Source organism: Gobius niger (assembly GCF_951799975.1).
Source record: "Gobius niger genome assembly, chromosome: 19".
Taxonomy (NCBI): Eukaryota; Metazoa; Chordata; class Actinopteri; order Gobiiformes; family Gobiidae; genus Gobius; species Gobius niger.
In genome coordinates, this window is record NC_136870.1 from 9,634,920 (window position 1) to 9,647,495 (window position 12,576).

The window sequence follows — 12,576 nt, forward strand, 5'->3', positions numbered from 1 at the left end:
ATGCAAATAGTCACTACAATACATGCCAGCTATTTCTGCAGCTTTTATATGTAGGTAAAAACATCATGTGCAAATCAACACAACATTAAATTGTTATCCATTTACAAATTTTAACTGCTAAAGAACATACTGATACATATTTACATAGTAAAGGTCTGTGAAGTTTTGCTTACCTTGAAAGGTTCTGCTGTTGTCCAAATCTGTGCGTCTCTGAAATGCGTCCCGCAGACGCACTGGCAATTCAATAAAGGTTCCGCCAAAATAAACTTAGCTCAATGCTGCCATCTTGTGACTGGCCCCATAGCTGCAAGTCACATCTGTAGATCTGTATCGATCTGTATGCACAACAGACAACAGCAAAACCGCTGTTGATGAAGCAAAGCGGCCATTCGTTGCGTATGTACAAAATCGTTCAGGGACGTCCGGATAAAGGACGTGATGTCGTCTATGAGGGTGATGAAGTTTGATCACATACTGATAGCGCGCGTTATGTGCGTGCACTAAAACAGCCATGCTCCAGGTGAGGCTCGAACTCACAACCTCGGCATCACTTTGCAGGTTACTGTCTTATAAGTACCGCGCGCTGACCGATTGCGCCACTGGAGCACTTTTAACAATGCTGATAACAAAAGACGAATGATCAAACAATAAAGACCCTTCATGTGTTAAAGGTGGGGGTGTTTCTCAAACTGTGGTACAAAGCCTACTGATGGTTCTGCAGTTGCTTCAGGAGGTCGTCTTTGTGTTGAACTAACTCTGTTTTAGAACAACTTCATTCAAATTTCTCCTGATAGTCGGGGGATCTGGTGGTTCTGTGAGCCTTTTTCATCCTAACTACACGACCCGAACACCGACCACTGATGTGTCTTATAAAGATTTTATTAGATCATTTACTTCCATTGCACACAATAATGTCATGCATTTATGAACATTTCTACACATAAAGACAGTTAAAACATGTTTTACAATAAATAAATAAATAATGTGGTTGTTGTTTTAACTAATAGATTGCCATTTATAAACGTACAGTACGGTACAAAAAGCTTGTAGAACCATTATTGGAGTCATTCCCGTTGGCTTAGACTCTCTGCGACAGCGCAGACATGTGTTGCTTCACCTCCCCCGGGTCCGCCAAAGAGCAGCCCAGGATTATCCCTTTGACCCCGGTCCTCATCTTACTGGGTGGAAAGATCTGTAAACAGAAAACAGAAACAAAGAAAGATCTGTTAGTTTTCATCCTCTCTTTGTATAATAATAATAATAAAAATGTACTGCAAAGTAGAACTCCCTACCTTCACATATATTTTGCATCTTTCCAAAAGATATTTCCACTTCAGAGCCGTGTGTTCGTCGTCTGTCAGATTGGTAAACTCTTCTGCCTGTAAAATGACTGTAACTGTACTATATGTATTCATTCTCTATACTCTAATCATAGTTTATAATCATAGTATATCATTTATCAACACAGAAATACTACAGTCCTTGATCGTGATACTTACAGTGCAATCCAACATCTTCTCTGCCACTGGGCTTCTGAGTGAGCAGCCGTGCAGCGTCCCGGTGTGGTCTGAGAGGTCCACCAACAGGTCAAAGCCTGTAGCAGCGGACAGACCCTGCCCTCTGCCTGGACACAGGTCATTGGTGCAACTCTGCAGGTCGTCAGACACCTGGTATTTACACCTGGTGCTGAAAGAGATACACAAACAGAACAGTCCGATCATGCAGACCAGAATAGTGATGAGCTGCTGTTGCTGTTCTTGCCACATTACCATCGTGTTCGAATGACTTTGGAAACAGAGGAGTCCACGTCAAATTTGGAGATGAAGCTGTACGTGACGCCGAAGAACAGCTCGGGTACGTCCAGCGCTCTTTGCTTGAGCTCGTTCACAGTGTACACGTCTGTGATGGACTCGACTGCAACGACAAACACTTCAGACGTCTGGGGTATTACCTGAAGAACACAAACTTGCCCCTTGCTATTTCATATTTCGTAGTCCACACCAGGCATATCTTCAGGCTTCTCCTCCTCCAGCGCTCCAGTCTCAGCGGCCTCTTTGACGTAGTTAAACAGCAGAATGGCCTCTCTGGTATCTAAGAGGAAATGTCCATCGACTTAAGACAGCAACAAAAAGCTTAGACCGTTGGAAATAGGCCAACCACACAGCGGGAAGAATCCGGCGACTGCGAGCTCTCCTATCAAATCGAGCGCTCGGTAAATGTTATGGGTATTCCCTTACCTGGATTGACGGTGATAATGGTCTTGCTGTTCACGGTGGCTGTCATACCGTTTCTAAAAGTGTCAAAGTTAATCCTCACGTCGGCTATGAAGAGCACTTTGAGGAGGAAAACAGAGTTAAAAACAACAGTTAGTCACATCTCAAATATCCTCCGCGCGCTTCTCTTTGGCTCCCGGTGTTAACGCGATACGACAGGTCGGAATAACAGTTGGATAAAGATTGGTTTTGTGGTTGAGAATGAGCAGCAGCTGTTAACCTACCCGTCTCCTTGGGCATGAGGTTTTGAACGAGCAGAATGGTCTCTCTGTCCCAGCTGTGAGCGAAACAAGGGGTCGAAAAGTGACTCGAGGAGGGAGTGCGGGGTCAAAAAGGAAACGCAACTTCACGAGCTTCATATTGTAAGTGTGCGGTGAAGCTGAGGCAGACTCTCCAAATGCTTGACATAACATCAAAATATTCAAAGGAGCCAAAACACGAGGCTGCCAAAAGGGAAGATATTCTGAACTGGTTTCTGATTAAAGGCGCTATGACCCGATTTCCTCTTTTCAAACCAACTTTCAGTCCTCGTCCATTTTGGCCCCCGTCGTTAAGGACCGCTGTTTACGCAAATAAATCGGCGTGACGCACCAGACGAGAGGGAAGGAAGACACGGAGTCATCAAAGAGCTTGACTTCCAGCCTCTGCCCTCTGCGTCCGTCTGAAGTGGTGAACTGCTTCTGCTCTCCGATCTGAAAACGTAAACACAATCATCTCAAGACTTGGCCCGTTTCTTCAGTGGGGCTTCAGGGGGCCGGCCTCTCGCTGAACTTTACGGCCTTCAACTTCATTTTTTGGGCTTCTCGCTTTACCCGGGGCACTATAGAACCGCAAGACACGTTTTGAAAAGGCGATTCAATTAAGTTAAACAAGAACTAAATGCCTTTTTTTCCCCCCCCAAGTAATTACACGGTTTGGAATCAGCCCGTGGCGTTCCAGATGGCTTTGAATGTTTTTTTTTTGTGGAGTGCTTTTGTGAAAACAGCTTTCCTATGCTCTATTTCAAATTAGTAAAGCATATACATAACACACACTTTATTGCAAATCATACCGATCTCACAGCAGCCAACACATTTATCACGGTGCCGTCCAGCGTCTGCCCGTTGGCCACGACGTCCCCGAGAGAGTAGAAGTCCCGGGGGTCTTTGACGGGCCGGTGGGTGAGGGGCAGCATCCTCTCCAGCACGACCATGTCCGCACAGTTCAAGACCTGGGAGTGGGCCTCGGTCACCATCAGTCGGAACGTGCTGGAACAAAACAACCATCGCACAGTGAAATCAGATGAGTTAACAATCGCGTGTGATTCGGTTTACTCCGTACCTCGGGGTTGTGGGGCAGAATTTGTCGGCCTTTTCCGGATCTTTGTGGGTGATAAGGGGGTTTTCGATTGTGACTGTAAAAAAACACGGTCATGCAAAGCGTCGTGGTGTGATAAAAAGGAGGAAGTGAGACAGAATTGGACGAAATCATCATGTGAAGTCTTACCGCAGTCTCCGATAGAGAAGCTGTTTGTGAGGCTGTTAATGTACGCTTCACTTCCCCAGGCGGACACGCAGACGAAGAAGTCAGGCGAGTCTCTGATTATGAATCCAAAAGTGTGCCTCTCTTCACCAATATCTGAAATTCACAGTCAAAGAACAGTTTTCTATGAACCACCAGAGGCCGCTGCAATACAAGCCACAAGGCAAAGAGAAGCGCCATGAATAAGAACACAAAAGAGCAACTCCTCTTGCTTTATTATTAATCTGACTTGCTTTTTCTGTCGGGGAAACTTCTGCTGTCCGTTTTCCAGATGACGACACCGGCCAGCTTCTATAAAAGAAAGTACGAGAGAAAATATGAGAGGATGTGCCTTTGCTAATGAGTAATGTCAACATAATGACGCTACTTACTGCATGACTGAAGTTCGGGTGAAGTTCTCCGATAGCTATGTAGTTTTGAGCCGCCATTTACCTTATATGTATTGAACGATAACCCGGTAGAGGATCCTGTTTTTGTAGAAGAGACGATTATGCGACGGAACACAACAGTTTGTAATCATTGCCTACGAGCTAGCTTAAATATCACATGTAAAAAAACGTTATTCCTCATTTTCTACATGGATGCGGTCATAGCATTGGTATAAATGGCACAAAATTCGCAAATTCCACCTGTAAATGGTACATTTTCTGAGTTAAATGAGGAAATTCTTACCTGTGGCGTATTTTTTTTTCCTCCATGTACAGATAATTTTCGCGCCAGTCAGGCCCAGCTGTCGCACGCGACCATATGATGGGCGCACGTGCTTACTGGTGACCTCATGCTGAGAAGAAATGGGTGAGATGTTTGTATATCTATGGGTGAGGCCTGGAGCAACTTGACGAGGTAAACATTAAAATGTCTTAGTAATCCTGATGCAGAGGAATGGATCATATTACTTTCATACATGATGCCAAACCATCTATTTTGTTGTTTGTCAATTATTCCCCCCCCCTAAAAACAACAACAAACAAACAAAAACCCGAAAGGCAAGTTTACAGTATTTGTAGAGCACAATTCACACGCACAAGGCAATTCCCAGTTGCATAAAATTACAACAAAGTAGATCAAATCGATCCATAAAATATTAACATAAAAATGACATTAATTACAGTAATGGAAGGAAGTTTCAGTTGTCATATACACGGGTAAAAAGAACTGTTTACAGCATTGTCAGAGTTGAGGCCTTTCTCACATCCTCACCAAGACTGTTCCAGATTTTAGCTGCAAGGAACTGAAACGCAGCCTTGAGTCCTGACTCTGGGAACCACGGGGGGCCCCTCCCTGAAGTTGTCAGGGCCCGAGATGGCTCATATGGTTGAACATGTCAGAGATGTACCAAAAAAACACACTCATTTGAATTTGTAATGAGTAATATAGCATATATATTTGACACAAGTAACACTGATACTGTATTATAACAGATTGGACATCATATAAATAGATGGGACAGAGAGAGAGGGAGAGGGACATGTGGGTACCCTACTGTCCCAATAAAGGTAGACAAAAGAGGTTCTTATAATCAACAAGGATACTTTACCATTAAAATCTGCATAAATAAGTAGTTTTTAATATACTATATTTTATATTGTTTTTATTTAGCCATTTCATGAGCAAATTATAGAACAGAAGGCAAAGCCAATCATTGAACAAGTGGTGTTTGTGAAAGCTCTCATTCATCCAGGGAGTTTCCATCGTAGAAAAGCTAAATCATCGACTAAACCAAAACTCAGTCCAGTCGATGATTTAGCTTTTCTACAGTCAGTAAGTGATGATCATCTTTGTGAGTCATAAACGCTGTATCGCATTCCTATCTCTCTCTTCTCTCTCTGAATTCTGCATTGTCCTGACAGATGATCCGTCCTCACATAGCTCACTGCTGAGGTGTAGCCCGTGTGGCCGTCTCCTAAGGTTTATTTTGATAGCTCAAATCCGACACTTGATATTCATACTTCTTATCTGCGATCACAGACGCAACAGCTTTTATTGGCTGTCACTGCCTTGTTTCACCTCCTCGGTGACTAATGCGTGTGGTTACTGCTGGATCGGATGTCTCAGTCGCGTGACTAATAACGATTTTCCAGCGGTAATATGTTTCTTAATTTGCGTGTCTACTGGCTCAGTGCCATATGGTTATTTTGCCTATGATACAATGCACAAACACAGCATGAGATATTGCAGTAAAAGTCATACGGGATGCATTATGGGGTATTGATTCAGCTGCCTATAATGTAAAAAAGGCATGATGAAAATGCATCGAACGTGCACTTAATGCAGAAGAATCAATTTGTGATCTGCACCTTTGCAAGAGCTATTCAAATGAAGCCCAATTTTAAATTCTAATTTCATTAGGTTTTTCACGCCCGGGTTTGTGAGTCCATTAATCAAAGCATCAGCTAAATCAAACTTACTTTTGCGATGATTTATACATAATGCACCCATAACCCCTTGTTACTCACTCATCCATCCTGCTTCGATCTGGCGTTTTGTCAGCTCATTTTAATATTTGTTTGCGTTTTTTTTTTTTATGATAAGCAGCCACTTGTGATGCTGTGTATTTTTTTTCCACAGCAATCTATAAATGTGTCCGGGACCCGAGCAGAGCCACTGGAGGAATGCCGTGATTGGCTGCCCCTCTCTGCTACAGGTCACCTCCCCGGAGCCCTTCCTGCGCTCGACCACTCCATGTGCCACGAATCCATCATATGTGCATCGCAAGTCTGTGTTCTTTGGTGCCAATTCATCTCGAACGCCCACAGGGATTTCGATTGGAGGTTAGTGAACAGAGATGGTCAGAAAATCAAGGGTAAAGTGTTAAGATTTTTATTTGAAAGTTAAAAAAAAATGGGACTTTATTTGCTTTACACGAAAGGCTTTTGTTTCCATTTCGCTGCCTTCGTGTTTAGCCGCTGTTCCCCGGCCTCCGCGATGGCACCAGACAGCAGATTTGTGGTTCAGATGTCCGCCCTCCCTTTCTTTAAAAAAAAAAAAAACATGAGAACACAGAAGGAAGCAGAGCCACCAGTGTTCGGCCCGGCAGGCATGGCAACACAATGACAACACACGCCAGGGATTAAACATCTGTAGCTGTACTTTGCTCTTTGTAGCCCGAAAAGAACAAAGCAATGCAGCGCAGGAAGTGATGCGTGCATGAATCCACTGAAATGGTTACGGGTTTTGTCGCGTTTAGGCTGGAAACATGTCAACGCCGTTCAGTGAGAGACAACAAAAGAATGCAGGGAAAAGGAAAATGGACGAAGCCACGATGTGTTGCGAAATCGTTGGGGTTTTCCAGTGATTGAGGCCTTTCCGACTGACCTCTAAACTCCCGCCTGAACCGAGCACATTTTCTACAGTTTTGGCTTTACCCAAATCTAAAAGCTGCTACAAAAAACTAGCGACAAAAATGAGACGAAAACGCAACAAAAAAGTGGCAAAAAGCAAACAAAGAATGACAGTAATGTGATGAGAAAGTGGCGAAGAATGTGACACAAAAAGTGACAAAAATGTGACAAAATTGAGACGAAAGAGTGACCAAAACGGCACAAAAGTGCAACGGAAAAGTGACAAAATCGTGACTTAAAATGTGACAAAATTGAGATGAAAGAGTGACAAAAACGCCACAAAAGTGCAACGGAAAAGTGACAAAAACGTGACTTAAAATGTGACAAAATTGTGACGAAAGAGTGACAAAAACGCCACAAAAGTGCAACGGAAAAGTGACAAAAACGTGACTTAAAATGTGACAAAAAAGCCACAAAAGAGTAACAGGAAAGCGGCAACAAAGTGACAAAAAAACAGTAAAAAAAAAAAATAAATAAAAAAAAGTGACTACAACACGAGAAAAATGCAAGGAAAAAGATCAGTTTACATTCGTTTTGTAGGTCTTAGCTTTCAAATGAGGCGTTGCTCTGGCCTATAGGCTGCAAGCTTTTAGATTTGGGTAAAGCTGAACTGGAGAAAATGTACTTGGCTAAGGCGGGGGTTACGAAGAGGTTAAAAATATACAAAAGTTCAGTCCGAATTTTCCGATTTTGGTTCCATTCGTTCCACAATTTGATCAAAAATTGCTTAGTCTGCACTTTTGTTTTTGTTGAAATGGTTTTATGAAATATTACATCATCTTTATCACAATATTCCAGACAGTTGTAGCTATATTCTCTCATATGGTCTGCAGGTAATAGCCACGTAATAGTCCCAGGACATCCATAATGAAGCACCTGTGGAATGGCAAAAAATGAAATCATCGATAGAATGACAGAAATTCCACGTTTATATATTTTTTCAGGAAAGATTAATAGGTCTGGCTGGCCAAGCTACCGGGAAAATCCACCCTCACAAAACACCTAATTGGACAGAATAAAAGTGCCACTTCTGTGCACCCATTCCTAAAGTACATGAGATAATTTCCTACAGCGCTAATCCAAAAACATATTGTCCTACGGGCTGTGTTCTTCTTGGCCTGGACTCGCCGTTTACATCCAAGTATAGCTTTTCTCTGGCAGCCGTCTGGTCAGTCTTTATTGGCTCCCAGAAGTGGCCGACGTCCAAACTACAAGCCTAGTATGTGTGCACGCTGTAATTTCCCTGCCACCTGTGTGTGACTGACTCGGACTCCCGGAATCCCTCACGGTGTCTACAGGGGCCCGAACAATGCTCCCTGTCTCCTCATCCGGGGCCGTCTGTGGACGCACGCTAACGGACCGCGGAGGAAACTTTAAATAGGCGTAATAAGGTGCCGGTGAAAAGTAGCCGGCGCAGAGAAGTTATTGGCACGCATGATGTCAGTCAACCAAAGCGGGAGCCGTGTTGGAGATAATGAGAGGAACACGGTGGCTTGTAACCACGGCGACGGCCATTTTGATGGACCATGTAGCGTGCTTTGGCCTGTCGTTATGATATGACTAAGGAAGGACATTAGTTAGCTCTGAGGGGGAGATATGCTAATTTTTTAAAGGTTTTTTTGATATAACTGCTATTTAGATCATGTTTAACTATGGTAATATGTTCTTGTCTTCATTATTGTAGGTTCAAGTCTCGATTGGCCGTCGCTCTCTGCTCTTCATCCCTTTATTTTTTTATTAATTGATTTCATTTGATCAGAAAGTGTCACTGAGAAACCTCCAAATCCTCCCATTTACAAATCTACAAATAAGACAGTGTTATTTCCGCGATACTGCCCTGTTTCCTAGAAAGATAAATACATTAACTTCTTCACTCCCACCTGAACCGAGCACATTTTCTCCAGTTTGGCATTACCCGAATCGAAAAGAGTATGAAAACGCAACAAAAATGTGTGAAAAAGGGACAAAAGAGAAACAAAAGATAAAAAAAGGGGAGCGGAAAATGTGACAAAATGCAACAAAAAAAATCCAGAAAAGAGCAACAAAAAAGTGACAAAAACTCATCAAAAAAATGTCAAAGTCCGAAAAGAGCAACAAAAAAAGGAACAAAAAAGTGACAAAAACTCATCTAAAAAAATGTCAAAGTTCGAAAAGAGCAACAAAAAAAGGAACAAAAAAGTGACATAAAAACAACAAAAAAGCAACAAAATGTGACAAAAAAGTGACAAAAAAACAATGAAAGTCATACAAAAAAGTGGGGGGAAAAATAAACCTGCAAAAAAAAAAAGTGACGACAACACAGCAACAACGCAAGGAAGAAGATCCGCTTAGATCATTTTTGTAGGTCTTAGCTTTCAAATGAGGCACTACATCCAGTGTAGTGCCTCATTTGAAAGCTAAGACCTACAAAAATGATCTAAGCTGATCTAAGCTTTTAGATTTGGGTAAAGCCAAACTGGAGACAATGAGCTCGGTTAAGGTGGGTCATAACAACGCTTTTGTCATTTTGTTTTTTCTTTGTTTTTTCTTTTTTTTACATTTAACAGTAAACAAGTGCAGTTTAAGGGCCCCCCAGTGCTTTTCGTACATCTGTACATCTGGGACTGAAACGGCTTGACAGTGTTATTTCATTTTCGTTCTCATTTCCAGGTGGCCCAGCTGAGCGTCCCGTCGCTGCTGTGGTGGCTTCTTCAATGCCAGAACAGGTACCTCCACCTCCACTCCTCGCTCAGGCATCTTTTATTAACACTCTCATGGCCTTATTCCAAGTTACATAATGACATAACAGCTCTCAGGGGTTGGACTGATCGTAATCAAAATGGAATCTCAAAGGACGCAATTATTTACTGTTTTCATGGTGTTTAAATAAACGGCCGTAGTTTTACAACCCTGCAAACATGTTCTGAGTTTTTGCGGTTCATATTTCAATCTTCTCTCAAAACATTTGCTCCTGGACGTTTTTAAAGGGCAGACTGGAAACTGAATCTTGAATTTAAATCCCACAAATCTAATCGGAATCTGATATGTTTTCCAAAATCGCGTCGCCGTACACTCAGTCAGTCAAGCCTTATCGTACAAATCATATTTTTTATGTTCAGAGTGTAGTTTCACTGATCCATCCTTTCATTTCCCCTCTGAAGAATTTACGTTGCTTTGTCCTCAGAATTCTTTATCCTCAAATCTACCCAATGTCAATGTAATGTTACCCAGAGCTTTCAACCATTCATCACTTTAACTGTGGAAAGACCCCGCGCTATATTTCTGCTACATCAAACGGCATCTTGTCCTGGTCTATACCAGTCAAGTCCTCGCAGTGACTTGCCCTTGTTTGACAGAAATATCACGCTCCCACAACTTTGACCTCAAAAGTCTTGCATTTAATTAAAACAATATTGCAAATGTCGTGTTTTTCCCTTAAATGACGGAGGGAACACATTTCTTCAATTACGGCAGAGAGATACATGAAGCAGCAGCCCCAGACATGTGCTCTGGTCAAACAAAGAAGTGATTATGTTTTTGGAGGGCCGGCTGGAGAAATGGTACGATTGCAGGACACGGCGTCATTGCTATGTGGCAATACTCGCTGCCATTTTACGAGCTGATTGCTATTGATTTAAGTGTTGCTGATTTTATGGCGACGCCTTGGATGTGCGAAGCGGTATCTGCACGATACGTGTAATTTAGCTCTTGTTTTTGATGGATTAAGTAGACTTTCTTTTGCTGTGGAGTGACCCGTTTTACAAGGTACAATTTTTTGTTATATTTTCATATTTGAATTCAAGCTTTGCGGCTGTGTGGATAAATATTAACCTCTTTACCCCCACCAGAACCAAGCACATTTTCTCCAGTTTCCCAAATCTAAAAACTTCTTGGACAAAGTGTCTAAACAGTGAGGGAAACGAGAAGAAAAAAAGCCACAAAAAAGTGACCAAAAAAGCAACAGTAACACAATAAAAAAGCGACTAAAAAGAGACAAAAGAGTTTAGTGGCGCTAGGCTAGTGCTAGGCTAGTGCATGTCTATGGTAACTAGTAGCCTGCATTAAAAACCTCTTCAAAATCATCGGGCAGTCCTCCAAACGTTGCCATATCTGATATGTAGAAAGCTCCTTTGTGAATTTCACGTGTAGTAATGCCGGCCGCAAGTAAACAAACTACTGTAGATCCGGTAACCGAGCAGATCACTCCAGCGCTGCGTAGCTTAAACCAGGAAGCTGATGCTGCTCAAATATAAGTTCTTTATGTTGAATTATTCAGTCAACACAGACATTTATATTGGTCGTCTGGTGTTATAAATGATTTTCCTCAGGTGCACTGTGTTGGGTCAAACTGTTTTTAATGCAGGCTACTAGTTACCATAGACATGCGCTAGCCTAGCACTAGCCTAGCACCACTAAACTCTTCAAATATAAGGACATGAAATAAAAAAAACACTCTGGATAACTAGGAAATGAGATGTCAATCCTATGTCAAAAATCCTGAAATATCCCTTTAAGCTCTTGACATGTTTCGACGGTTATCTGCCGTCTTCTTCAGAAATGGAAAAGGGAATCTTCTTTCTGTTGCGTTTTTTTTCATTCACTCCATACTCGGTCACGGCAAGCAAGCATAACCCTCCTTTACCCAACTTTTTAAAAAATAGTTTCTCGCCGACTTACCATAGTTGTAGTGTCATTTTCCATTCTGGGGTTTCGCGATACTCATCTTTGATCTGAGAAAATCATGCATTCACTTGATAAGACCACAGGGACCAATCAAAGAGTTTCGATGCACTGGAGCTTTGTGGTAGTTAGTCCTCTGTGGGAAGACGCTGTTCTGCAGATGAAGCGGCTTTATTACTCACATGTAAAAACAGTCCGCAGCAACACGACTTTCAGCATATGCAGGGAGAAATGTGCAGGCGTCGTAAGCTGCTGCAGACAACCAGAAGCTCCTCGGTTATTGAACGTTTCAGAACAGAGCGCGCTAATGTTAGGAAAAGGTTGTGGTCTGGCTTCAGCTTAAATTAATTGACTTGTTTTATTACATTTTCAGCTTTTCCCCCGGATTAATCTTAGTCCTGGGAGTTTTCACCAACCGTAAAAAGTTATGCTGTCGTTTCATTTTTCCATTTACCTTGGTGAGTTCGATAATGCGTTTGTAATGACGGCCTCAGAAGTTCCGAAGCACAACGGTCAGAATTTTTCTATTTCCACAAAAATAGCCATGCCCTTTGTGACTCATTAGTTGTTGATGTTGAATATGCTATTTTCAACTTTGTGAGCCATTGTGAGCTTTGCACCATGATCAGATGTTATTCCTTCATCAAAAGTAGGTACGTAAAGTTTTGTTTCATTCACACATCTTAGAGTAAAAGATTATTTGCTATTGTTTGTTTGCCTGTATAGGGTAAATGTAGGTGTTTTTTATGCTGATCAATTGCCATGTCTCCAAAAGTGTATTC

At 42.1% G+C, this 12,576-nt stretch overlaps 1 protein-coding gene across 1 annotated transcript; it reads right to left on the bottom strand.

Annotated features, from left to right (window-relative positions):
• Window positions 1-1,068: 1,068 nt before the first annotated feature.
• On the bottom strand, window positions 1,069-4,269 carry meiob (meiosis specific with OB-fold). The gene is made up of 13 exons (XM_079576825.1): window positions 4,166-4,269; window positions 4,028-4,085; window positions 3,759-3,890; window positions 3,594-3,666; window positions 3,325-3,520; window positions 2,865-2,965; window positions 2,498-2,550; window positions 2,238-2,333; window positions 2,002-2,091; window positions 1,770-1,914; window positions 1,500-1,686; window positions 1,293-1,379; window positions 1,069-1,192 (listed from the first exon to the last, which is right to left on the bottom strand). Exons 1-13 carry the CDS (start codon window positions 4,220-4,222, stop codon window positions 1,079-1,081), a joined length of 1,389 nt encoding a protein of 462 aa, XP_079432951.1. The 5' UTR covers window positions 4,223-4,269; the 3' UTR covers window positions 1,069-1,078.
• Window positions 4,270-12,576: the final 8,307 nt, after the last annotated feature.

Bases quoted from the DNA above. Each gene is read 5' to 3' on its own strand.
- meiob (XM_079576825.1), bottom strand. From the start codon at position 4,222: ATGGCGGCTCAAAACTACATAGCTATCGGAGAACTTCACCCGAACTTC. The intron at 4,086-4,165 runs GTAAGTAGCGTC...TTTCTTTTATAG, and splicing joins ACCCGAACTTCAGTCATGCA to AAGCTGGCCGGTGTCGTCAT. The intron at 2,334-2,497 runs GTAGGTTAACAG...TCCTCCTCAAAG, and splicing joins CCTCATGCCCAAGGAGACGG to TGCTCTTCATAGCCGACGTG.